Source organism: Neofelis nebulosa, chromosome 4 (genome assembly GCF_028018385.1).
Source record: "Neofelis nebulosa isolate mNeoNeb1 chromosome 4, mNeoNeb1.pri, whole genome shotgun sequence".
Taxonomy (NCBI): Eukaryota; Metazoa; Chordata; class Mammalia; order Carnivora; family Felidae; genus Neofelis; species Neofelis nebulosa.
In genome coordinates, this window is record NC_080785.1 from 167,904,930 (window position 1) to 167,932,685 (window position 27,756).

General features: G+C 48.0%; 1 protein-coding gene across 6 annotated transcripts in view; it reads left to right on the forward strand.

The window, feature by feature from the left end:
- Positions 1–15,176: 15,176 nt before the first annotated feature.
- Positions 15,177–27,756, forward strand: part of LOC131510824 (zinc finger protein 555-like) — a 106,099-nt gene continuing 93,519 nt past the window's right edge. Inside the window, exons 1-4 of one of the 6 annotated variants that reach the window (XM_058728398.1) lie at positions 15,356–15,484; positions 21,001–21,127; positions 24,116–24,173; positions 24,605–27,266. In XM_058728398.1, coding sequence (XP_058584381.1) covers positions 15,482–15,484; positions 21,001–21,127; positions 24,116–24,173; positions 24,605–26,471 — 2,055 coding nt within the window. In that variant the 5' untranslated portion in view covers positions 15,356–15,481 and the 3' untranslated portion in view covers positions 26,472–27,266. Of the gene's footprint in view, positions 15,485–21,000; positions 21,128–24,115; positions 24,174–24,604; positions 27,267–27,756 lie in introns of those variants that run through there. The other 5 variants (XM_058728400.1, XM_058728406.1, XM_058728404.1 and 2 more) reach the window with 5 other exon arrangements.

Sequence of the window (27,756 nt, forward strand, 5' to 3'; positions counted from 1 at the left end):
GTAGCTTAGCTTGGCAATTCTACATTATGTGTATAATATTCTTTTTTTTTTTTCAACGTTTTTTTTTTTTTTTTTTTTTTTAATTTATTTTTGGGACAGAGAGAGACAGAGCATGAACGGGGGAGGGGCAGAGAGAGAGGGAGACACAGAATCAGAAACAGGCTCCAGGCTCCGAGCCATCAGCCCAGAGCCCGACGCGGGGCTCGAACTCACGGACCGCGAGATCGTGACCTGGTTGAAGTCGGACGCTTAACCGACTGCGCCACCCAGGCGCCCCTATTCTTTTTTTTAATAATTATTTGTTTCTCTAATTTTTTTTTGAATCTTTATTTTTTATTTTTGAGAGAGAGACAGAGTGCCAGCGGGGGAGGGGCAGAGAGAGAGGAAGACACAGAATCCGAAGCAGCTCCAGGCTCTGAGCCGTCAGCACAGAACCCGACACGTGGCTCGAACCCATGGACTGTGAGATCATGACCTTAGCCAAAGACAGGCTCCCAACCGACTGAGCTACCCAGGAGCCTCAAAACGATTATTTGTTTTTGAGAGAGAGAGAAAGTGTGAGCAGGGGAGGGGCAGAGAGGGAGGGAGAGCGAGAATCCCAAGCAGGCTCTGTCCTGTCAGCACAGAGCCCAATGCTGGCATTGATCCCACAAACCATGAGATCATGCCCTGAGCCGAAACCAAGAGTCGGATGCTTAACTGGCTGAATGAGCCAGGCGCCCCAACAGGTGAATATTCTAAACCGGACCCTAGGTCTGAAAGTACTCAACTGAAGTGTTTATTGTCACTTACTCAGACTTCGGGGAGAAAGGTCTTATTTATAAAAGCAAACCCGGACTCCTGGATGCATCCTGGAAGCCTCTTGGAGAAGCAGCATAGAAGGTAGAACAGTGGAGGGGTGCCGGGCATGTGACTCTTGATCCCAGGGTTGTGAGTTTGGGCCCCATATTGAGCATAGGAATTGCTTACATTATTATTAAAAAGAAAACAGTAGTGGGTCCTGTAGGAGCACAAGAACCAACTCAGGGGACTGGGGCAGATGTAGTGCAAATAATGCAAAGCAGTAGCTTATGAAATCGTTTGCGACAATGGCAAAACTTGAAAGTTTATTATTTATTTAAGTTCTCTCTGTCTCCAACGTGGCTCTCAAACTAATGACTCCAAGATCAAGAGTCCCGTGGGGGTGCCTGGGTGGCTCAGTCAGTTAAGCATCCGACTTCGACTTGGGTCACGATCTCACGGTCCGTGGGTTCGAGCCCCGCGTCGGGCTCTGTGCCGACAGCTCGGAGCCTGGAGCCTGCCTCGGATTCTGTGTCTCCCTCTCTCGCTGCCCCTCCCCTGCTTGCGTTCTCTCTCTCTCAAAAGTAAATAAGCATTAAAATAAAATTCTTACAAAAAAGGAAAAAAAAAAAAAGGGTCCTGTGGCTGCTCCAACCCTGCCGGCCAGGCGCCCCAAAAGACATTTTAAAATGGTATTGTTAGCGGCGCCTGGGAGGCTCAGTCAGTTGAGTGTCCAACTCTTGATTTCGGCTCAGGTCATGGTCTCACGATTTCATGAGTTGAGGCCCCACATCAGGCTCTGCACACCGACTGCACGAAGCCTGCTTGGCATCGTCTCTGTCTCTGTCTCTGTCTCCCCCCCACCCCCCATCCCCTGCTCTCTCTGTCTGTCTGTCTCTCTCTCTCAAAATAAATAAACTTAAAAAAAAAAAAAGTGGTATTGTTATTCCAAAAGAACTGTTTGGAACCAAATGTGTTATCAAATGCAGCGTATAGAGCTGCATTTTTAGAAACTACTGCGTAAGAATCCCGTGTCAGTGAAGAGTTCAGATGAAAGAAAGACTTCTTTAAATTCTGAACGTCTTACCTCTTAGGAGAAAGCCAGTGAAAATGACTGTATCACAGGGCCGCGATGAGGGGGTTTCTGAAAGGCCACAACTCGAAGAAGAGATTCCCCTCTTTTGTAACAGTTTGGGAAAGGTGGACAAGGGCATGTTCTTTCCACGAAGGACAGAGAAGAAGCAACGATGAGAAAAAGGGACCCAGGCGAGGCTGAACGTCTCAGGAGGGCTGCGACCCAGATGTTGCCTGCTGCCTTTTGGGGAAAGCTGTACCAGCTATTGGTCTAAATGTGTGGTTTTACCCTTGGCTGAGGAGAGAGAGAAACAGTGTTGAGTGGGGGAGGGGCAGAGAGAGGGGGAGACACAGCATCCGAAGCAGGTTCCAGGCTCCGAGCTGTCAGCACAGAGCCCGACGTGGGGCTCGAACTCACAGACTGTGAGATCGTGACCTGAGCTGAAGTCAGACGCTTAACCGACAGCCACCCGGGAGCCTCCACTTTGATCCTTTTTAAAACACCAATCAATAAGCTATGAAAAATCTTTATTGTGTAGAGGGGTGGCATGTTCAATGCCATAGGGCGTCCAAAGGATGTGTCAGCATTAACCAGCCATGAGGGGTTTTGTCTGGATCCAAATGTGGTCCAGTTCCAAGATCGAGTGCCCCGAGTATTGATCCTGAGTTTGAGCAGACTGCAGATTTTTGAGACTTTATGTCCCTTTAAACCCCAGAGTTTAACAGGTAGATAATGTCTTCCATTGGAGGGAAGCAGAGAATGGAATTCTCTCCATAGTGTAACAAAGGAGAGAGGCAGAAAACTTTCTATCCTCCAGATCAGCTTTAGGGGCTTAGGAAGTCGGACGCTCTGTGGGTCCCTGGGGCACGACTGTCCGGTGTATTTCTGTGCCTCCAAGTGAGAGCAAAAACTCGCTACGCTTACCAACTGGAATACGAAAATCCACTGCATAGATAAGTCACAGTGAAAAGTTTGCTCTCAGTGGCAGTGGGCGTCTATAGCCAATGGGGGTTGGGAACGACGGTGTGGAGGGAAGATGTTATTTATTGCCGAGACGTCTTGGACAGATGTCCAAGGTCAGCCACTGGATTTTCTGCTAAGTAAGATGGGTGTTACAGGGAGTAGTGCAGGGGGTCATGAGACACTGAGGCTTTCAGTCTGCCATCGGCTTGATGCCCTAAAGGGCTTCCTTATTTATAGGGTATGGACTAATTCTGGGAAGAGGTGTTTTTTTGTTGTTTTATTGGTTTTTTGTTTTGTTTTGTTTTTTTGAGAGAGACTGCAAGTGGGCGAGGGGCAGAGAGAGGGAAACAGAGAGAGAGCGAGGCTTGAGCTCTCCTGATGTGGGACTCGAACTCACGAACAGTGAGATCGTGACCTGAGTCAAAGTCAGATTCTGCGCCAATGACCGAGCCACCCAGGCACCCTTTAAAAATTTTTTGTTTAATAAGACTTTCTTTTAAAATTTATTTACTTTTAAAACTTATTTTGAGGGGTGCCTTGGTGGCTCAGTCGGTTGAGTGTCCAACTTCGGCTCAGGTCATGATCTCGCTGTCTGTGAGTTGAAGCCCTGCGTCAGGCTCTGTGGGCACAGAGCCTGGAGCCCGTTTCAGATTCTGTGTCTCCCTCTCTCTCTGCCCCTTCCCCACTCATGCTCACGCACGCTCTCTTTCTCTCTGCGAAAATAAGTGAACTTAAAGAGTGAAAAATAGGGGCGCCTGGGTGGCGCAGTCGGTTAAGCGTCCGACTTCAGCCAGGTCACGATCTCGCGGTCCGTGAGTTCGAGCCCCGCGTCGGGCTCTGGGCTGACGGCTCGGAGCCTGGAGCCTGTTTCCAATTCTGTGTCTCCCTCTCTCTCTGCCCCTCCCCCGTTCATGCTCTGTCTCTCTCTGTCCCAAAAATAAATAAAAAAGTTGGAAAAAAAATATTAAAAAAAAAAAAAAAAAGAGTGAAAAATAGAATAAAATTTATTTTGAGAGAGAGAGAGAGCATGAGCAGGGAGGGGCAGGGAGAGAATCCCAAGCAGGCTCCCCGCTGTCAGCACGGAGCTGGGTGTGGGGCTCCCTCCCAAGAACTGAGATCATGACCTGAGCTGAAATCAAAAATCAAGAGTCAGACGCTTAAACGGCTGAACCCCGCCCCCCCCCCCCCCCCGGCGCCCCTGGGAAGAGGTTTTGAAGGATCTGGTTGAGTCTTGATGGGAGGTCACTGGATTCTGCCAATGTCAGTTGAGGATTTTGCCCAGAGATAGCATGGTAGCCGATCCAATGGGGACAAATGACCGGTGTTCTTAGACTTTGCTCTAGTGTCTCAGAGACAGAGCATAGAAGAGAGGACCTGGGCTCCCTTATTTCCTCTCATTGGCTATTTTGATTACTACTGCCCAATTCCAGAATTACTTGACCATTTTGAGGAAATGAAATTCTGGGATTTTACCTTTCTTGGAAGACTCGGCCTAAGACGTGAATAGGGGAGGCGAAAGGAAGGAGAAGAGGGTGTTTCTCAAAGCGCCTAGACAAGGAATAGGCTGACAGGCAGGAACCTGCTGAGATATTTTAGAGACGCCCCCCCCCCCCCCCCAGCGGAGCTGTTTTTTAGCCCTTCCAGGCAGGGGCTGCGTTACAGCAGGGGGCTGGGCACCAAGAATGTACTGGTGTCGACAAGGATAGAGATCCCTTCCCAATGTGGAGGTGGTTCTGATGGGGGAGGATGGGGCAAGCTGAGGGCAAGGTACAGGTTGCGGCGTGCACACACACACACACACACACACACACACACACACACACACACACCAGGTGAGATATGTGAGACATTCCTCGGACACTCCTGGCTACCCACGAACAAAGGAAAGGGGTTTAAGTGCTTGCCATGGCAATGTGGGAAACTAAGGCAAACGAAAAATTAAATTCCCTTACTGCCTACAGCTCATTAGCAAGTCCTTGAAACTGGCAGAGTGACCTCCTTCTAGGAGCTCAGCTGCCTCCATGAGGACACTTTGCTGGGAGCAAAAGGGAATCTGGGCTTAACATTATCCTGACCTCATGGACCCTGTCAGTCTACTCCCTTTATCTCACCTCCCCCAAGATACATGCTGGCAATCGTCCGCCAAGCCTGTGGACCCCTGATATACATCTGAAGGGTCTCATGACTGAGGTTTTATTAAACGGTAATAAATGGTGTTTTCCCTAGCAGCAGCCAGCCCCTCAAGGTCCTGGAAACCTTGCTTCCAAAATACCTTAGAGACTTACTCTATCCCTGACCCCCTGCCAACCTGAGGGCGTATAATGAGTCACCCGTCACAACCCCAGTGCGGCTCTTCCTGCCCATGGGTCCTGTTCCCGTGCTTTAATAAAATCATCTTTTGACCCCAGAGATGTGTTCAGGAATTCTTTCTTCGCTGTCGGCTCCGGACCACCCCACCATCACCCCAAAACTTCAGTTCCACAAGCTGATTGAGAGGGAGGACTGAGAACAGCCCCTGTGGGAACCCTGGAGCCCCGTCGCCGGGAATGAGGAGGGTGTGGGAAGGGCTGGCTGGAGGGACACAGGGGGTGGAGTGCTTACATTTGTAACAAATTTTTCCCCAACACCCTGGCTCTTTGCAATAATTGCAGAAAGCAGAGTTTTTTGTTTTCATCATTTTGTGTAGGGGCTTCCGTTTGCCGTAAGTGGAAATTGAGAATGTATTCGTATTCGTCTTTCTTCAAGTGAGGAGCGTGTCCGTGAAATTACCTGAGTCTGGAATGGTCACAGTTTCTCATTCCACGCTGGTTTCTTTTGCCTAAATGAGAAAGAATTCAGTTGTGCTCATGCATAAACAGAGTTATGAGCTACCCAGGTACATTCAGTAACGAAAGTTCAACCAGAATTTTCTTGAAAGGCAATTTGGAGTCCATTGTAATCATCATGAAAAGGTTCATCAGGTTGTGATGTGCAAGTCTGAGTTTTGTTCCCCTCCCCAGGCTTAAGGGAAGATGTTGTAATTGGGTCAGTAGTATTTCCAGCGAATGTTCTAGCATCCTGGCCAACATGTAGGTGTCTGATTCCCCAATACTCTTTAGGGTGTTCCCACTGGGCTAGCTTCATCCAGTGTTTGGCCTGGCCGTCTCCAGCAAGCATGTGATCCAACTGGTATAAATCTGAGAAACCAGGGTGGTGAGTTTGAATAACTGTTAAATTCTTCAGCAAACCACTGGGGATCCTCAGTCGCTTTGGGAAAGTCTAACTCTGGCTCCTAGTTCAGCCTCTGACCATCAGGCTTTATCTTAGGCTTTATTTGGACCCCCACAGGGGCGTGTTTTAACAGGTTCAGGAGAGCAAGGATTGGGGAGAGAATCAGAGGAAAAGGACCTTCACTGAAAGATTAGGAGGAGGGTGGGGGTACACAGGTGGCAGGGAGGGAGCAGAGGGAAGAGAGGAAGGGGGCACTGATGGCCTGGTCTGCACTGGAAGAGGCGCCCACGTGTCTGGAGACAAAGAAGATGGGGAAGGAGAAGGAGACTCGGAAGGTATTTTGACACCTTTCAGTGGTTTGTCTCTGATCATTTAGAAATAGTGTTTTGCAGAGAAGGGAATTTACATTCTGATAGTGTTTGGAAGCTTCCAAATACCCATTGAAGTAGACATCCCATCTTGATGGGGTTTTGGGGTGATGGTGGGGGTCCAGAGCCAATGGCCAAGAAAGAATTCTTGAACATCTTGGGTGCAAAAAGGTGCTATTAGTAAAGCACGGGGACAGGACCTGTGGGCAGAGGCACTGTGTCGTTAGTGTGGGGGGTGACCTGGGACTTGGGGGAGGTAGAGAAGGAAAGTTTCCAAAAGGACTTTCATATGCTAAAGAGGACTCCTAAGATAGCAGGGGCCTTGCTGTGGTCAAGCTAAGGTGGTTTTCTCTCTTGTAAGGCGTTAACATGAAGACAAGACAGTTGAGAGTTAATTGGAGGAATGTTTTACTCTGCCTGTCTCAAATATTTGCCAATGGGCCACAGGTTACAAAGAAATTTAATTAGAAAAAAATTTTTTTAATATTTATTTATTTTTGAGAGAGAGAGAGAGAGAGAGAGAGAGCGAGCAGGGGAGGGATAAAGAGAGAGGGATACACAGAATCTGAAGCAGACTCCAGGCTCTGAGCTGTCAGCACAACAGAGCCCCACGCAGGGCTTGAACCCACAAACCATGAGATCATGACCTGAGCCAAAGTCGGACACTTAACCGACTGAGCCACCCAGGCACCCCAAGAGGTTTAATTTTATTTAAATTTTTATCTGGCGTTTGTTCCCCACATCACCATGGAGTGGGAGGGTGATGTTAGGGCTTCAGGAAATTGAGTCTATGGGTTTCTGGTGGTTAGACGCTATTGATAAGATTGCCTTGTTCCTTGTAATTTACTAGGACATTTGTGAGCTGATGGAGACTCACGTCCTGCACGACTGTGCTCTCCATCAGTTGACCATTGGGTTCCCCCCCCCCCCCCTTTCTTTTGTTCTTGGGCAGCCAGGATTGCCTGAGGAATGTCACACAGATCCCACTCTGGGGCGTGGGGGAGGGAGTTTGCCGGGTCTCAGCTTGCTTTGCGCCCCCTCATCAATCTGGTTTTGGCAATTTTAGAGCCAAAGGTGTCCAATTCAACTTTGTTAAGAATCCATCTGGGGAGATCAGAAGTCTCTAATAATGGCCATTGATGTTCTAAGTTACTTCTAATGAAGTTAGTTAGAAACGTGTGTGAGGATGAAAAAATGCTCAACTTCACTCATCATCAGGAAAATACAAACCAAAACCACCATGAGATACCCCCTCACACCTGTCAGAATGGCCAACAGTAACAACTCAGGCAACAACAGATGTTGGCGAGGATGCGGAGAGAGAGGATCTCTTTTTCACTGCTGGTGGGAATGCAAGCTGGTGCGGCCACTCTGGAAAACAGTGTGGAGGTTCCCCAAATAATCAAAAATGGAACTACCCTACGACCAGCCATTGCACTACGAGGCATTTACCCAAGGGATACAGGTGTGCTGTTTCGAAGGGACACATGCACCCCCGTGTTTATAGCAGCACTATCGACAAAGTATGGAAAGAGCCCGAATGTCCATCAATGGATGAATGGATAAAGAAGATGTGGTACATATATACAATGGGGTATTACTTGGCAATCAAAAAGAATGAAATCTTGCCATTTGCAACTACGTGGGTGGAACTGGAGGGTATTATGCTAAGTGAAATTGGAGAAAGACAAAAATCATATGACCTCACTCATATGAGGACTTTAAGAGAAAGACAGATGAACATAAGGGAAGGGAAACAAAAATCATATAAAAACAGGGAGGGGGACAAAACAGAAGAGACTCATAAATATGGAGAACAAACTGAGGGTTGCTGGAGGGGTTGTGGGAGGGGGATGGGCTAAATGGGGAAGGGGCACTAAGGAGGACCCTTGCTGAGATGAGCACTGGGTATTATGCATAGAGGATGTATCACTAAATTCTCTTCCTGAAATCATTGTTGCACTACGTGTTAACTTGGATTTAAAGTTTAAAAAATAAGTTAAAAAAAAATGTGTGTGAGGAGAGACCATAATTTTTTAAATATAAAACCAGAGGGTGGGGTGCCTGGGTGGCTCAGTCAGTTAAGCATGTGACTTCAGCTCAGGTCATGATCTCACGGTTTGTGGGTTCAAGCCCCGCGTGGGGCTCTGTTGTGCTGACAGCTCAGAGCCTGGAGTCTGCCTCAGATTCTGTGTCTCCCTGTCTCTCTGCCCCTCCCCTGCTCACGCTTTGTCTCTATCTGTCTCTCAAAAATGAATAAATGTTAAAAAAATTTTTTTAAAAACCCAGAAGGTATGACACAATGGGTCTTGAGGGATGCTCTTCAAGTATTTTGATGACTGGGATCCTTAGCTTTTTCTTTAGAACAGAAAGAGAAATTCTTAAATACCACTATTTCAACAGGAACAGGTTGGTTCCAGAAGGTCTTGGTCAAAGACCTCTACCCAGGAACAGTCTGTGCCCACATGATGCAGAGAGGAAAGGCGAAAAGAACTGTAGATACAATTCAACTTCCTTATGGCTTGTAGCCCATTGACAAATACTTCAGGCTGGCGGAGTAGGACTTTCCTCCAGGAATGCCCAACTGTCTTAATCCCTTGCTAGAGATAAATAAATAAATAAATACCAAAACAAAAACACAAACACACAAAAACACACAAAAACAAAACCCCAACAACAACCTTAGTTTGACAATAGCTAGGCCTCCAGGATCCTGTAAGGCTTCTTTAACGTATTAAAATGGGTTTGGATGGGAATGCAAGCTGGTGCAGCCACTCTGGAAAACAGTCTGGAGGTTCCTCAAAAAACTAAAAATAGAACTACCCTACGACCCAACAATTGCACTACTCGGTATTTATCCAAGGGATACGGGTATGCTGTTTTGAAGGGGTACATGCACCCCAATGTTTATAGCAGCGCTATCGACGATAGCCAAAGTATGGAAAGAGTCCAAATGTCCATCGATGGGTGAATGGCTAAAGAAGATGTGGTATACACACACACACACACACACACACACACTGGAGTATTACTCAGCAATCAAAAAGTATGAAGTCTTGCCATTTGCAATTAGGTGGATAGAACTGGGGGGTGTTATGCTAAGTGAAATTAGTCAGAGAAAGACAAAAATCATATGACCTCACTCATATGAGGACCTTAAGATACAAAAGAGATGAACATAAGGGAAGGGAAACAAAAATAATGTAAAAGCAGGGAGGGGGACAAACCATACAGAGACTCTTAAATATGGAGCACAAACAGAGGGTTACTGGAGGGGTTGTGGGAGGGGGGATGGGCCAAACGGGGAAGGGGCACTAAGGAATCTACTCCTGAAATCATTGTTGCGCTGTACGCTAATTTGGATGTAAATTTTAAAAAAATAAATAATAAAATAAATAAAATAAAATGGGTTTGGAAACTTCCTCTGTCTTTCCCTCCCCGAACTGCAAAGGGTAATCAATTGCCCCTCGCAACTGCACTGCAGCTGTATCTGCCCACAGGTCCTGTCCCCACGCTTTACAAACCACTTTTTGTTGCACTAAAAACATCTCCAGAATTCTTTTTTTCTTTCTTTCTTTTTTTTTGAGAGACAGCGAGACAGAGTGTGAGGGGTGAAGGAACAGAGAGAGAGAGGGCGACACAGAATCCGAAGCTCTGGGCTCTTGACCTCTCTCTCACTCCTGAGCCCCACTTCCCATCACATCTTGCTGAGGACTTGGGACAGAAGGCCAGCACACTGCCAACGGGCTCAGTTTCTGACACCGAGTAAGGTTACCTTCAGCATCGCGAATTCCACCCGCAAAAAAGTGGGTTTATTGGCACTAGCAAGAATTGCAAATCAGGACGCGCCAGAATTGGCAAATCCAGGCGCAAGTTCAGAGAGGAAAGGGGAGGATGCTCTTTTACAGGTAAGGGGGAGGCGGGGGGGGGGGGGAGGGGGAGGACGGTGGGGGCGGAGTTGGGAGCGGCTGTTATAAAGAAAAAAATCCTTGGGGGCAAACCGGTGGTTAGACGATGGTGGCTTCTCATTGGCTGCGCTGTGTCCGTCTCTCATTGGCTGGACTGTTGCTGGGCAGAGGAAAGCTTTCTCACGCGGGCGGGGGCAGTAAAGTTGTTGTGCGCCCGCGCCTCTTTCGTGTGGCGTCTACAGCTGCCCGGGGATTGGATGGGGAGCGCCCCCTGCTGGCCTCCTGCCTTCATTGTGGAGGGTTCGCTTTTGTATTCATTTTCTTTCTGGTGTGATTTTTCCTTAATTCTTTTGCGGCTCCCACCTTTTGGTTCTAGAAACGCCTTAGTCATTCCTAATGATGCTTATGTAATGGCCTTGGACAAAGAACACCGGGAGCCGCCCTCTTGCAGGTTGAGATTGGGGAAGGGGGAGGGGCGCCTGGGTGGCTCCCTCCTTTAAGCATCTGACTTCAGCTCAGGTCATGATCTCATGATTTGTGAGTTCGAGCCCCGCGAGGGGCTCTGTGCTGACAGCTCAGAGCCTGGAGCCTGCTTCGGATTCTGTGTCTCCCTCTCTCTCTGCGCCCCGCCCCCCCCCCCCCATGCTGTCTCTCTCTGCCTCTCAATAATAAATAAATGTTAAAAAAATTTTTTTTTTTAACATTGGGGAATGGGGAGACAGACACGCACCTTCCCTGCTTGCCTGCGAACAACCAGAACAGTGTTGTTGGTGAGGTGAGTCTTAGAGGTGGTGGGAATGAGTTCTTACACGGAGCTCCAGGCATAACTGCCTTGAGGAAACTGCTAATTTCTGGAAATGCTGCTTCCCACTGTGTGTTTTCCAAATAGCTCTTAAATGTTTACATGAAAATTGATACCAGAATTGGAAACCTGTCCTTCCCCCCTTACTTATTCTTGCTAGGACTAGTGCTGACTATGCCGAACAGGACGTTTCTTCCCGTGATGGGTGGGTAATTGATTGGTAATGCTCCACCCAGTGGTGTCTCCTTGTGTGATGCCAGTGGAGGAAAAATGGGCCATGCCTTTCTCTTTTATTCAGATCACTCATGGTTCTGTTGATGTGCCCCCAAGTTGACACAGATGAGTTCCTTTTTTTTTTAATTTTTAAAAAATGTTTATTTATTTTTGAGAGAGACAGAGACAGAATGTGAGTGGGTTAGGGGCAGAGAGAGAGGGAGGCACAGAATCTGAAGCAGGCTCCAGGCTCCGAGCTGTCAGCACAGAGTCTGACGTGGGGCTCGAACTCACAAGCTGCGAGATCATGACCTGAGCCGAAGTCGGACGCTCAACCGACTGAGCCACCCAGGGGCCCCAAAGAGGTATTTTGATATAACTGTCTGCCAGTTGAAGGTGAGGAGAGTGTCATTTGTTAATATACAGGTCATATTTAAACACAGTTCAGAAGACTATTCTGGGAAACATGCATAGCATCTTCTATCTGGGTAAACTTATATCAGAGATACAGGTACAGGAGGTTGGTGGGAATAGGAAAGTGAAAGAGTAAAATAGTGATTTCACGTAACACTGGAAGGTGATACCTAAATTCATGACAAGGTATATGCCGTACAAACACACACATACTCTGGGTTCAGTATTGTACCCCCACATTTCCTGTCTACATGGAACCTCAAAATACAGCCTTATCTAGAAATAAGGTGTTTGCACATTTAAGGAAGATGAGGCCACACTGGATTAGGGTAGGTCTTGACCCAGTGATGGGTGTCCTTATAAAACGGGGAAATTGGGACACACAGGCCTGCGCTGAAGACAGGGCTTGACCATGTGAGACAGAAGCAGGGATTGGCATGATGTGTCTACCGGCCAAGGAATGCAAAGCGTTGTGGGCAACCCCCAGAAGCTGGGAGGGAGGCCTGGGGCAGATCGTCCTTCAGACCCTCCAGTAGGAACCAACCTTGCAGACAACTTGATCTTAGGCTTCCAGGTGCCTCATTTGTGACACCACAAACGTTTGTCTGGCACTGTGTTACGGCAGCCCCATATAATGAATGCATTCTGGAGGAGGGAGGGGACCTTGGATTCAAAGGATACCAGAAGCCAGTGTCGCTGCAGAGGAGTGAGGGGGCGGGGGGAGGAGGAACAACAGACATGAGAGGAGTGGATGGGGTGGTTTCCATGCCCTGGTTGACCAAGAAGTCTCGCTTTGATGGTGGGTGGTGTGGATGCCCAACATGAGCTGATCGGGCAGCCTCACAGGATCCCTCTGTTACCATGACAACGGGCACTAGGCTGGTGATGTCCGCCACGATGGTGGATCATGCTGGGCTGTAGCAGTGGCAATGACGTGGAGGTTGGAGTGCAGATAGAATTTGAGTTGGAGGGGCGCCTGGGTGGCGCCGTCGGTGGAGCGGCCGACTTCGGCTCAGGTCACGATCTCGCGGTCCGTGGGTTCGAGCCCCGCGTCAGGCTCTGGGCCGACGGCTCGGAGCCTGGAGCCCGTTTCCGCTTCTGTGTCTCCCTCTCTCTCTGCCCCTCCCCCGTTCATGCTCTGTCTCTCTCTGTCCCAAAAATAAATAAAAAACGTTGAAAAAAAAATTAAAAAAAAAAAAAAGAATTTGAGTTGGAGCCATGAGAATTTCCCAGTTTGCAGGTGGGCTGAGAAAGAGATTCAAGGAAATGTTCCAATGTGTCAATACTTAACAAATAGTTGGATCGCGTCAGTAGAACTCCATCAATACTATAACCAAGTTTTTCTTGGAACGTCACAGATCCCACTTCAGAATTTTATACATAAGAACAAGTGTTCGATCATGGACATGCTTTTCTATATAATGAGGCAGAGGGAATTACCCCAAATTGAGCAGTCATCAAGAATTTGTGTGTTGGAAGCATAATGGTGAAGGTACGGATGTATAGAAGTATATTTGCATAAGAATCAAAGATCATCACTTAAACCAGAAACTCCTTCATGGCCTATCGCGTTAAACAACTGTCTAGGGACATGTGTGATACCAGAGCATCTCAGTTCCAGGCCTTGGAAACATCTCTGCCGAGAATCCCCAGCCCTGAGGGGCCTGTCCTGGGGACCTGAGAGTGAAAGAAATCCAGGGAGAAATCCTCATGAACTTGTATTCGGTAAGATTTCTTAACTGTGACCTGATAATCACAGGGAACACAAGAAAAAGTAGGTAAACGAAGCTTCCGCAAGATGAAAATCTTTTGCACATCAAAGGTCCCTAACAAGAGATTATAAGGACACCCATAAAATGGGAGAACATCCTTGTAAATCGCATGTATGATAAGACTTTATCCATTAAGATGACGCACAAATGTCTAATAGACACATGAACCGATCCTCCCATCAGGACGATGCGAGTCAGAACCACGATGAGATGCCACTTCCCACTCACGAGGACGGCTAGGAGCCAGAATCCAGAAAAGAAGCGGCGGCCACGATGTGGAGAAAGCGGAACCCTGTGCTTGGCTGGTGGGAGTGTCAGGGCAGCTGACGTGGAAAAAAGATTGGTGGTTCCTCAAGAAGTGAAACACAGAACGGCAGTGTGACCCAAGTGTTCCAGTCCTACGTAAACGGAAACACTCAGATGTGTGCACACGGATGCCAGGTGCAAAACTGTGCAGACCCCGCAAAAGAGGGACACGTCCCAAGTGTCCCCCGGTGTGTGGATGGATGAACAGGGTGCGGCGTATCCACAGGACGGACGGTGATTCAGCCCCGGAGAGGAATGAAGGACAGACACAGCATGCACGTGAACGTATGGTGACAATGTTATACCACGTGGAAGACACCAGCCACACCAGGCCACATGGTGTGAGTCACTTACCTTAAATAGGCAGAGTGGGCAAATCCGTAGAGACACGAAGTATTTCAACAGTGCCCAGGAGGCATGATTTCCTGGCTATTGTGGCCTTTAAATTTGTTTCGGAAAATGGAGATATAATTCACATCCCATAGGGCTCACACTTGTCAGAGTAAAACTCAGTGTTCTTTTTTTTTTTTTTTTTTTGTATGTTCTCAGAGCTGTCCCACATCGATGCACCGCCTGAGGAAGGAAATGGAACCTTTACATTTCTCATTTACAGGGTCTGATTACAAACTGGATGGGCTGTGACTTTCCTTGCAGAATATAACGCAAACCTGAGGGTTGTAACGTGTCACACCTGTGGCTATGGGCCGCTGGGGCCGCGGGGTCCCACGTCCCTTGGTGGCTGAGGCCCCAGGGCACTTTTTATTGACCTGAGGCCGGAGAAGCAGAGGTCGGTTCAGAGGGCGGGGCCTCACGCTTTCAAAGGGCCAGGTCAACACCCAAGGAGGTCTATTTCCCCTTAGGTGAGCTCACAGTGAGCTGTTCTGTCTCCCTCTCTCTCTCTCTTTTTTTTTTTTTTTTTAATTTTTAATGTTCATTTATTTTTGGAAGACAGAGAGCACAAGCGGGGGAGGGACAGAGAAAGAGGGAGACACGGAATCTGAAGCAGGCTGCAGGCTCTGAGCCACCCAGGCACCCCGTCGGTGAGCTGTTCTTAAACACAGGGGACAAGTGCACCGTCACCCTGTAGGGGCCATGGACTGAAGGCTCATCGGGTCCTTCTGTTCTGTCGCGTCCCGATGCGACGCTGGACAAGGGAGGCTAGTCGGAAACTGAACCAGATTCCTGACACAGAAGAAGGAGGCAGGCGGCTCAGCCGGCCGGAGCGCATTCTGCGGACAGCCGACCCTGGCAGGCGGATCGGACACGTGTCTACCGCCAGCCTGTCACTCAGGGGGCAGGAGGCGGGACTGCGGGGGTGTGGGGGATCTGCCCAATTTGCGGCCACAATGGGCGGTGCCAGGATTACCCTCCAATCACAACGTGAAGGGCCGAAGGCTGTCCTATCACGGCGCGGAAGCGAAGCGGCTCGGTAATGTCCAATCAGGATCGGGGGAGTTATCTTCGGAACACCATCCAATCAGATCGCAGGGACTGAAGGATCGCCCAATCAGGACCCGGGACCTGTACACCACCCAATCAGGCCCGAGCGAGAGCCCGGTGGGTGTGGCTCTCCGCCGGGGCGGCTGGCGCAGTCGGATCCTGCGCTGCCACGGTTTCGGGTGTGCGCGGCGTAGGAGGACGTCCCGAGGGCGCGGAGCGGGGCCCCCGAGATGGTGAGTGCGCGGGCCGGAGGGGCGGATGGGACCAGCCGGACCTAGGTGGAAGCGGCCGCGGCGGAGTGTCCCCGTCCCTAGGGTTGGCACCTGGGTCCTGGACGGATGGAACTGGGAAGGAAGGCTGGGGGAGGGGGGAGGCCTGGGATTCGGGGAGCGTGTGCGACGACCTGACTAAGCAGGTGTTTGCTCCTCGGTGGGGGACAGGTAGAGACTGTCCGGGTGAGTTGTCTCGTAAAGGAAACTATTTGCAGCCATAAGGAGGCCGCAGGGAATAGCTTCCGAATCCGCGACTCCCCGGGGGGGGGGGGGTCTTTTATGGAGGGTGACGATGAATATTCAGAAAGGGGAGCTTTGTCGGGGGCAGTCTAGGCGGGCGTGAGGTTGCTCGGACCGAGCTGCAAGACGTGCCCAGAAAGCACGCGTGCAGTGTGACGGTCACGGAGCCAGAGCTGCTCCCGGGGGCTGAGACTTGGACGTTAGAATCCAGCGGAGGTAAGTGTGGGACGTGGGGCCGGGGCTGAGCGCGCGCTGAGGGAGCAGGTGCGCGCGCACGGGGTCCTGGGCTGCGATCTCGGGTAAGAAATGCAGGGTTTTCTCACTTTGGAAACCGCGCGGAGCGTTTCACGGGTTTGGCTGTTTCCTGGCCTGGTGCGGACTGTCAGTCTTTGCTTCCACGCTGTTCCTTCAAGTCTTAAATGGCTGAGATTGCTTTTTTGTTTTTCCATTTCTTTGTGATTCTGACCCGGACCAGGAAGCTCTGCAAGGGGTGTACTGGGCAGATAGAGCTGGTGAGGCGTAGATCACGGAATGGAGCGGGGGTCCTAAAAAGATTGCTTTTCTGGGCACCCCTTAACCCGCTGAGCTTACAGGGGGACCCACGGTGGACCTGTCACCCAACCAACCTGAGTTCTCTGCTTGGTGAGTCAGAAACTGCTCCACACTGAGCAGTCCCAGGAAGAAAACTTTATTAGCAGCAGATACAGAGATCAGTAGATCACAGGGAATAACTTCCAAAGCCCTGACCCCCCGGAGGGAGGGTGGATGGGCTCTTCTGGTTTAGGGCTGGATGGATATTTCCATGGGGAAGCCTCCTCGTCCTGTGTGGGGTGGAAGGAGGGGTGCTGGAGGTGGGCCTTAGGACAGCAGGCCTGTCCCCAGGAAGTAAGTCATGTACAGGAGGCTGTGCTCCTCCCCCAGTGGAGACTTCAGTGTGATAATGAGGTAAAGGTAATTGGTGGTCATTCCAGAGGTCCCTCCAGGTCCCTCTGCACAGACAGGAATCCCTGGGCTTCTCAAACTGGTTGGGGAGGTTGGGGCTCTGGAGGTCTGGTGAGGGCAGGTCAGTCTGCTCCAGGGGCGGGTTCCTGTCATTTGCCTGAGTTAAAAGGACAGCTGGAAAGGACAGCTTAGGGAAACGTGGGGCAAAGTTCTGTGAGTACAAGCTCATCAGCTTGAGGTCTAGCTGGTGACACACTTGGGAGATGACCTCAAATCTGCACCTGGCTGAGGACAGTTTATTACAATCAGTTCCAACAGGGACCAGCTCCCATCTCAGGGACCCTCCAGTGAAAGAGAACGAGGCTTGGCTGTTCTGCAGGAGGGGGATGGGCAGGAAGGCCCAGTGTCAGGATCCCACCCTTGTGGTGGAGGAAGGCCTCATTGGCTCAGGTCCCCAGGGCCTTGTTTCTCAGCTCAGTGGATGTTCAGAGGGTGGGCCACCTGCAGTTCAGGGATCTGTGGGGAGGAGAGCAGCGTGGGTATAAAGTTTGGGTAGGAAAGGGGTGGTTGTAGACAGTTGGTCAAACCAGGTTCAAAGGAAAAATACGAATTGAGTAAGGAGAGACATGTATTGACAACAATGATTGCAAAGGTGGGGGAGGGGATTGTTGCACTAGGGGCAGGGACCTTGCAGGGGACAGGGGCTGCTGCTGCCGGCAGTGTGGCCTTGTCTCCAGGGTAAATGCCTTGTAAGTCCTTCTGCGCTGGGGGACATTGCATATTGTAGCTCGTGAATAAGTTACACGTCAGCAGGAAATGAGGAGCGGAGTGTGAACCATATGTCGGTTCTGGGTCCCGTCACTTGTGACTTCATGGTGTCCAGCTCGAGTGTGTCACATGGGGTCCCCTGGACGTCACACGTTGGTTTATCTGATTCCCTCAGGGCTGAACATTTCTCATGTGTGGGATTCCCTCTTCTGTGGAAGCATTTCCAGCGTGTTGTGACCTGTAACTCACATGTCTTTTTCCTGATCTTCTGTTTCCTTCACGTCCTGGGGACATTCAGGCTGTTTCATTTCAGCGTGTTGTGTTTTCCCCACGTCAGGGTGTATCCTTTCTCTGGGTTGTCTGCATGGATGGACCCTTCACGTTGTTAGTAGACTTGAACTTCCCCGTCTCTTCCTGTGTAGATGACCATCTTTTGTTCCGTGAGAAAACTACATCACGCAGGTCATAATCACACATGCTGGAACTCTCTCTCCATGTGTTCCTCTTGTTTCCGCGACAGATAAATCCACAACACTCAGTTATTGTCTGTGAAGCTGATGATTCCTTTTCCTCCACAGATGTCTAGTCTTTCCTGGCCCTGTGTGTCCTAGTGTCTCCATCTCGGCCACTGGCCTTGGGCACCTGCCTGGTAGACATCCACTTGCTGAAACTAGGGGTGCATGATGTCTCCCCTTAACGATATATTATGGGAATCGATAGCAAATGGGAGATACTTGTTGTGGGAGATAAGGGCATCCCCACATGTGTCATCCAGTCCAAGATCAGGAATGTGATCCCATCTATTATTTCCACAAGTCCATAGTTAATCCCATGGAGTGGGGTATACTCTGGGTTTTAAGGAGCGATTTTCTTTACACATTCATGCAGAATTGGTCAAGGTGATAGTTGAGTCATGCATTTGGGGAGTCCTTCCCATTTTCCAGCTGTTGAAATAATCCTGTGTCCCTGGGGTCTTATTATTTTCCCGACAGAGTAACAAGCATGGAGATTCTCTATCATGAGCTGTTGTGGAAATTTCTCTAAATTTCACCTCAAGTTGTCTAGCATTGGTATTCAGAATTTTAAGAAAAACAGTTTTAATTTTTAATGACTTTAGGTCATGACAAAGGAAGATTCAAAACCTTAGTTTGGAGATCTATAGCCAGGTATTTGAGGAACCAGAAAAATCCAGGATCTAATCTGGTTTATAAGAAATAGTATCAAATTCCAATATCTCCAAAGAGGTGGTTTTGAATCATAATTATTTTCTCTCTGAATTCACTCCTATTTCCAAAGATAGCCAAATCAAGACTGATGGTTTGTAAAACAAGTTCAGTTTTAACAATCATCGCCTAGTTACTTACAAAAGCTCAGGAAGAACAGTGATTGGCCAAATAGGTTTTTCAGGAAGATTGCTTTGCTCAAAATTGTTATCAGGAATCTCTGGATTGAACTTTTTTATAGCCCCTTGAGGCCAGAAGACAAGCCAAATATTTGTCACCAGACTTGTCTGCAAGACCTGTGGATTTATGTGATTTCTTCTTCTCAAGGTCCCCAAACTATCCTGAGGTTTCTGGCATCTGCCAGGAGTTGACTTGACTCACCTGGTAAGGCTGCTGGGAACTCTGTCAGCAAGGCATCAGGCCAATATTTCCAGGGGGGTTGATGGGCTCCACAAAGTCCACCTTAATTCCTTCAAGCTGTCTGGTTATTTCTGGGTCTATGCAGGTCTGTCCCACATCCGACATTCCTGTCAAATCTTTGGTGAAATAACCAATGTGTCCAATGGTGTCCTGTTACAAGGAGAACAGATTCTCATTGTACTTAAGCAAAAAGGAGGGGAGGACTCAGCACTCAGATGTGTAGGAATGTGTTTGCTTGTAGGTCAAGATGGCAGCTGCATGCATGGGAACTAAGGAATTAAGGGGGGAATCTGACAGAAGCAAGGCTGCCGAGACTCAGCCAGCGTCAGGAAAGGGTCCCAGCTGAGTCCTTCACATGTGCGGATTCACCACGGCCGAGCTGCCGTTGCCATATTTGCCACTCGTTGGGAATAGACCTTGGGAACAGAGTGGAGAGGAGAGGAAAGGGGTCATTCGCCCATACAGGCCCGAGTGGTCTGACCTTGTTCACCCTCAGACCCATAGACCATACCAGGGACCCCTTGGATAGAGAACTTTGGCTGCCTGGTGAGGACTGTGGTTACACCTGCCAAAGGGCAAAAAGAAAGGAGAAGGAGTCAAGGATTCCCCCCTGAAGGGCAAGAGGGGAAATCCCTCATCCTGTTGGGCAAGGGGTGCCCCATAGATGCCCCCTGGGACTTGGGATCCTCACCAAGGAGGAACCTCTCAGGTGGAGGTTGTCAGGTGCCCAGAGAACACTAGAGTCAGTCCATCAAGGGAAACTCCCAAGAAATTCCTAGGAAATCCCAGGAGAGGCCGAGTACAGCAGAGGGTCCCTGTGAAGGGCAACAAATGTGGGGTGACCCAATCAGGGGGAGGCCCGCAGCTCAGGGGGTAAGAGAATTCCCCCCAAGGCAGAACAGAGGAGATAGAAGTTTACTGAATACCCTGCAAGGGAGCAGCGGGCAGGACGGCAAAGAAGAGACCATCTGCCGGGAGGTGGTGCTGGGGGCTACAGTTATGGGGTCACAAGGGAGCATGAGAACCTTTGGAATGCTCCCTGTGTGGGACCTGTGCCCGGTTGTAAGTACGCAGGGGTTAGTTAGGGCCTGTGGCTGTTTCGAGGCAGGTCACTCAGGAGCCCGTGTGCATTCAGCTGTGTGCTCACTGTGCCCTTTGCTGCGTATCTTTCCATCACTCAGGCCTGTTGCCTAAAAACGGTCCATACGCTGTGATTCTTCCTCCTGTGTTAACGTGAGCGGTGGCTGTGTCCCCATCAATCCCTCAGGGACTCTTCCTTCTGGTGCCCTTTTCCTTGAATTCTGGGCCCTGGGTTAAATGTTGGAGCGGCCCTGCTGACTTCCAAGTTTCTTAAGGCCCCGGACTCGTCTTACACACTAGGTGTGCCAGGCGCCCAGGCCCTGGCCTGTGTCGGTGCCCAGAGCCCACCTAATCTGGGGAAAGGGTCGTGTCTGCCTCTGTCGGAAGAGAGGGGACTCCAGCAGGCTTCTTGCCCTTGTTCCTTCCAGGGCGAGAGCTGCTCACATCAAGCAGCCCTGGAATCTGAGTGTCCACAGCATCCTGACATTCTGGTCGCAGTTCTTGGAGCTGACGAGGCATAATTGTCTTAGAGCAAGCCAAGCGTGTGTCCTCCGGTCTGTGTGTTGTCCGAGTGAATATTTCAGTTTTCAGTCTGCACAGTACTGGTCTGCTCAGATCTGTCTCAGTGTAAATATCCCAGTAAATTGGGTGTGTGTAAGTCCATGTCAGCTGTTGTCTTCACCCTCTGTTGTGACTCAGGGGTCCTAGGAATGGAGTGCAGCTCCCTGCCTGTCACCTTTCATCCTCCCACACACATGGGTGATGATGGAGCTTTGCTGCAATAGAGTGTGTGGTATGTTTCAGGCCTCTGTGGTCTTTGAGGATGTGGCTGTGAAGTTCACCCCAGAAGAGTGGGCTTTGCTGGATCGTGGTCAGAGGAAGCTCTACAGAGATGTGATGCTGGAGACCTGCAGAAACCTGTCCTCCGTGGGTAAGGATGGCTCCATACCTTCACTGGTCTTTTCAGGAGGAGGAAGAAAAGCTCAATATTTGCAAATCACATGAGACTGTCCATAGAATATCCTTAGGACTTTACCAAGTACTACTAGAACTAATACATGGATTTAGTAACGTTGCAGAACACAAATTAATATTCCAAAATCTGTTCCATTTCTATATTTACTACCAGAACAGCAGAGAAATTAAGAAAACAAACCCATATTCAGTTACTTCAAAAACTACAGGCTACTGTCTTAAAAGTAACCAAGGAAGTTGAAAGATTTGTACTCTGGCAGGTATAAAATATTTAATGAAAGACATTGAAGATGACACAATAAAGGGAATGCCACACCTTTGTCATGGATAGTATGGACCAATTGTTTTGCAAATGCCTATACCATGAAAAGCGCTCTACATATTCAGTGCAATCCCTATCAATATATTGATAGTAGTTTTCAAAGAACTATAGCAAGAAATTCTAAATTCTGTGTGGAACAGAAAAGATTCCAAATAACCAAAGCAGTTTTGAGAAGGCATACCAAAGCTGAATAAAACAGTCCCAGATTTCAAACTATACTCAACAAAACAGGATAGTACTGGCACAAATCCAGACACCAACATCAAGGCAACAGAATAGAGAGTCCAGAAATGAACCCGTGTTTATACGGTTAAAGAGTCTCTAAAGAAGGAGCAGAGAATATACAATGGGGAAAAGACTGTCTCTTCAATAAATGGTGTTGGGAAAATGAGGCAGCTACTTGTAAGGAGGTGAAACTGGGCCAGCTTCATACCCCTTACGTGAAAGGAAACTCAATATGGATTAAACACCTCGGTGTAGGACTTGAACCCATACACAGCTTAAGACAAAACAGAGGTGCTAAACTCATGGACATCAGCCTTAGCAGTATTTTTGTGGACTCATCCCTTCAGGTAAGGGAAACAAAAGGAAAAATAAAAAATTGAAAGGGGAACATAGCAAACATAACAGACATTTTCCCACAGAAAATAACAGAGGTGGCCACTTGGCACATGAAAAGCTGCTCAGTATCACTAATCCTCAGGGAAGTGCACATCAAAACCACAATGAGCTGTCCCCTCACAGCAGCCGGAATGGCTAGTGTCAAAAAGACAGGAAATACGAGTGTTGGTGAGGATGTGGAGAAAAGGAAACTCCTCGTCTGTGGGGTTTAAATGGGCGCAACCAGCTTGGCAAACAGTTTGGAATTTCCACAATAAAATGAAACCTAACATATAGCCCATAATTCCACTTCTGGGTAGTTCACCAAAGAAAAAAAGCCAGCACGATAAGACATGTGCACCCTCTGGTTCACCGGACTGTTACTCGCTGTACTCAACATAGGGAAGCAATGCAGGTGTCCTTCAACAGATGAATGGATAATGAAGATGTTGTATCTTCATACAAGGGACTATCCCTCAGTAATACAAAAGGGACGAATTCGTGACGTTTGTGACAACATGGATGGACCTAGAGAGTATTATACCAAGTAAATAAGTCCGACAGAGAGACCAACAAAACACGTTACTTACATGTGGAATATGTGGAATCTAAATGACAAAATGAACAGACAACAGAAAATAGGAACAGACTTAAAACCGTAGACAACAAATTGGTGTTTGTGAGATTGGAATGGGATTGAGAGACAGGTGAAATCATGGAGGGGATTGAGAAGGACAGATTTGCACTTAATTGAATAAGTCATGGGAAGGAAAAGTAGAGCACAGGGAATATGGTCAATAATTTTGTAGTTTTGTATAGTGACAGCAATTACACTTCTTATGGTGAGCATTTTGTAATGTATGGAATCGTTGAATCCCCATGTTGCACACCTGACACGAATATATAGGTCAGTATGCTTCTACCAAAAAATGAGTGAGTGAATGAATGAATGAATGAATGAATAATAAAAAGTCCCACAATTACCAGTCATCATGACTGTGAAGACGAAAGTTAGGCCCATCTTCCAGATTGCTTGTTGCCCTTCAGATCCTCCCTTCTGCTGAGCTCTTTTCAGGGTCAGGGCAGCAGCCACACACACACCATCTAATCTCCTAATGGCAGCTGGGGCAGTGCAGGCAGCCTCCGCTGAGGGCCCATGTGCCTTCAGAACAGGCCAACCGTCAGGTGGACCAGGTTCTGGAGAAGGGATTGGCATTTGGACACATCCATTAGAAACGTGACTCAGTCTTTGTTTGAGCAGGGTGATGTCTGCCAGTCACCTGTCCTCCCTGTTGGACTTTTCATCCACCGTAGCCCACGTGGCCAGTCTTTCTGTCTTCCTGTAGAGGCAGGGTGTGGATGTGTGTATTTTGCCCAGTTCCTTCCTAACTGCCTCTTCTAATAAGTCTTATCTCCACATTAGTCTGCATCTTGTTTGAAGTATTTCTGAATGAATGGGCTGTCAGTTCAGACACTTTCTCTATTATTGCCAAAGTCCCATGTCCCAAAGGTCCTCAGAAGTTTTTAGTCCCGTGACCGTTCTTCGTGATGAAGTTCATTTACATTTAGGGATTAGTATGAATAGAAGTAGACATATGGTCTGTTTTTTAACCCTATGCATCAGGTCATTTCCACGAAATTCAACTAGGCTCCCAATTCTTTTTTTTTTATTTTTAAAATGTTTTTATTTATTTTTGAGACAGAGAGACAGAGCATGAGCAGGGGAGAGGCAGAGAGAGAGGGAGACACAGAATCTGAAGCAGGCTCCAGGCTCCAAGCTGTCAGCACAGAGCCCGACATGGGGCTCAAACTCATAGACTGTGAGACCATGACCTGAGCTGGTCAGACGCCTAACCGACCGAGTCACCCAGGTGCCCTCTAGGCTCCCAATTCTTATAGTTTCTCCCAGTCAAGGTAAAATGAATGGATCAAAGACTTAGCAGAATTCTTTGGAGAATAAGCCTCTGAGTGAAGAGAAAATACTAATGTTTACAAAAAATGATTCCTGTTCTGTGTTTGTAGAGAAGCAGAAATTTCACAGCAATGGAGATCTGACCCGAAAGCAAGAAGGGCTTTTGAGGTGAGTGACACTTGCAAGGGAGTAAGGGAGGATGTTGGCGATTGTGAGACTGACCTGAAATTAGAGAGCAGCTGTAAACCTAGCACAACGATCGTGTCGTCAAAATTTTCACAAGAAGTTTTTATAAATTTATTCTAGGTATTGATCATGTGAAAAAACATTGCATTGGAATAAATGGTCAGAGAAAACTATATGTATGAATCCCAAAATGTTATGACTCTGTTTGAGCCAGAGATTATGGCATAAGCATGATGGGTTTTAGGCTTTTACCATTTTGTAACCATGCAGACAGTGCCACAAACATCACTATTCATTGACAGTGGCCATTATATAGTGCAATAATGATTAACAAACATCAATAGATCATTAATTAATAAAGAGATAGTTTCTAATCATCATTTCCTAACCATGTACCTTCCTATTTTGAACAGAAGTCCTTTGGTGGAGAGTGTCTGTGAACGTATTGAAGGAGATCAATGTGGAGAAACCCTGAACCCAATTACAAGTCTTACTGTGCATGAGGGGTGTCCTACTGGAGGCAAATCCTGTGAATGCACTAAGTGTAGAGAAGCCTTTGCAGATGGTTCCTTCCTAGAGAAGCCGCGAAGACCTCACCCACGACTCAAACCTAGTCCTGGTGAGGAGTGTGGGCAGGCTTGCAGCTCTGTTACGAGCCTCAACACTCATGTGGACACAGACCTTGTAGAGAAACCCTGTGAAGGTCAGGTCACCGGGAGAGCATCGGAGACATATGCGAAGAGTCTCCGTAGTAAAAAGTCTATAGAGTGCAAGAAATGTGGGAAAACTTTCACTTGCACAGCTTCCTTTAAACGTCATGTGCAAGGTCACTGTGGACAGAGGGTCCATGTGTGTGACACGTGTGGGAAAACCTTCGTGTATCACTGCTACCTTACACGTCATGTGAGAATTCACACTGGGGTGAGACCCTATGAATGTCAGGAGTGTGGGAGAGCCTTCGGGTATAAGTCAAGCCTGCAAAACCATGTCAGGACCCACGCTCGGGAGAAACCCTATAAATATCAGCCGGGTGGGAAAGCCTTCCCTGGTCAGCATTCCTTTCGAATACCTGAGAGAAAACACACAGGATATGCACCCTTTGAATGTAAGGAGTGTGGCAAAACTTTCAAGAAACGTCTACATTTTGAATGTCACATGACCACACACAATGTAGTGAAACCCTATGAATGTTTGGAGTGTGGCAGAGCCTTTAGGCATCACTCAGACCTGCGAGTTCATATGAGGACACACACTGGGGAAAGACCCTATGAATGTAAGGGATGTGGGAAATCCTTCCGGAAGTATCATCATATTAAACGTCACATGGTTATTCACAGTATAGTGAAACCCTATGAATGTAAGGAATGTGACAGGGGCTTTGGGGATCAAACACACCTGAGAATACATATGAGGACACACACTGGGGAAAGACCGTATGAATGTAAGCAGTGTGGGAAAGCCTTCAGATATCAGTGGAATCTGCGAGGACATGTGACAACACACACCAGGGAGAGACCCTATGAATGTCCGGAGTGTGGGAAAGCCTTCAGGTATAAGTCATGCCTACAAGAACATGTGACAACACACACGGGGGAGAAACCCTATGAATGTCAGGAGTGTGGGAAAGCCTTCAGGTATAAGTCGTGCCTGCGAGAACATATGAGGAGACACACTGGGGAGAGACCCAATAAATGTCAGCACTGTGGGAAAGCCTTCCTTCGTCACTACACCCTCGTACTACATATTATGAGAAGACACTCAGGGGATGGACACTTGGAATGTAAGGAGTGTGGGGAAACTTTCAGGAAGCATCGACCTTTTGAACGTCACATGACCACACACAATGTAGTGAAACCCTATGAATGCGAGGAGTGTGGCAAAACCTTCAGGTATCACAGAGACCTAAGGATACATGTGCGGACCCACACTGAGGAAAAACCCTTTAAATGTCAGCACTGTGGGAAAGCCTTCCCATCTCCTTCAAACCTGGGAGTACATATGAGGACACACTCTGGAGGGAGATCTTACGAATGTCAGCGGTGTGGGAATGCCTTTACCTCTCCTGCTAGCCTGCGAGCCCATATGAGGACACACGCTGCGGAGAGACCTTTTGAGTGTATCGAGTGTGGGAAAGCTTTCAATCAGCTGCAAATTTTTCAAAGTCATTTGAAAACACACAGCACCATTAAATCCTATGAATGTAAGAAGTGTGGGAAGGTGTACAAGTTCTCCTCGTCTCTTCGAGCGCATATGAAGAAACACCCTGGGGAGAGACCTTGACAGATCACTGCTTCCTTCAAGAACATGTGAGGCTGCACAGTGGACAGTAAGCCTCTGTATGCAAGGACTCTGCTAAGACCTTCCAGTGTCCCAAAGTCCTGGGCAGAACCTTATGAATGACTGCTGTGTGGGAAAGCCTTCAGTCGTCCCTCTTCCCTTCGAGGACCCATGTGAACTAAAGCACCATGGAAAAGCCTTTGGGTATCCCAGGAGTCTGTGAGCACAGACACACTGTGGCATAGCATCTATTCTCCCTTAAATTCTTACTGAAAATGCGAGCCAGTACAATGGAGATGATCCTGAATGGACACAATTTTGGGAAAAATTCAGGTATAGAACTTCATGTATTTTGTTCATGAAAATTCAGGCGGGAGAGAAATATTTTCATTGTTGTGAATATGGTTTTGAGTTTCCAGGTGCCTCTTCCTTGATTGGGATCCCAAGTGTATGAATTCCTAGTTTGTGCCACTGATGTTAACACTGATGGTTTTAAGTGGCCTTCTTTGTCCTCTACAGCTGTGTGACCTAGATGTTGTTACCTCAGACTTGAAGTAATCACACGGTTATGTACATGTCTCTTTCCCATTACAATGTCTTTTGGACCCATAGGTGATAAAAATGTGTCTGTTGCTGGTGTGTACATATAACTTTATATACTTTTACAAAGAAAATTTATTGAGTTATACATTCCAAAATGTTCTTGTTACATTATCATGATATGAGACTTGTATTTTCGAAAGTTCTTTTCTGTCCTCTGTTGTGAAACTGGAATATTCTCATTTTGTGTCTACTCTACTTTTCTGTCCTTATTATTGGGTGTTATATTTTCATATCAATTCTGTCTTTTTATTCAGTTTTTTGAAAAATTTAAGAAATGTTTATTTTTGAGAGCAAGAGAGTACACACATGGGGGAGGGGCAGAGAGAGAGAGGGAGATATACAAGCAGGCGCCAGGTTCTGAGCTGTAAATGCAGAGCCCAGTGTGGGGCCCGAACCCATGAACTGTGAGATTGTGACCTGAGCTGAAGTCATATGCTGAACCGACTGAGTCAACCAGGTGCCCATTGTTCTTCAATTTTTTTAAATTTTTTTTTAACATTTATTTATTTTTGAGACAGAGAGAGACAGAGCATGAATGGGGGAGGGGCAGAGAGAGAGAGAGACACAGACTCGGAAGCAGGCTCCATGCTCTGAGCCATCAGCCTAGAGCCCGATGCAGGGCTCGAACTCACAGACTGCGAGATCGTGACCTGAGCCGAAGTCAGACGCCCAACCGACTGAGCCA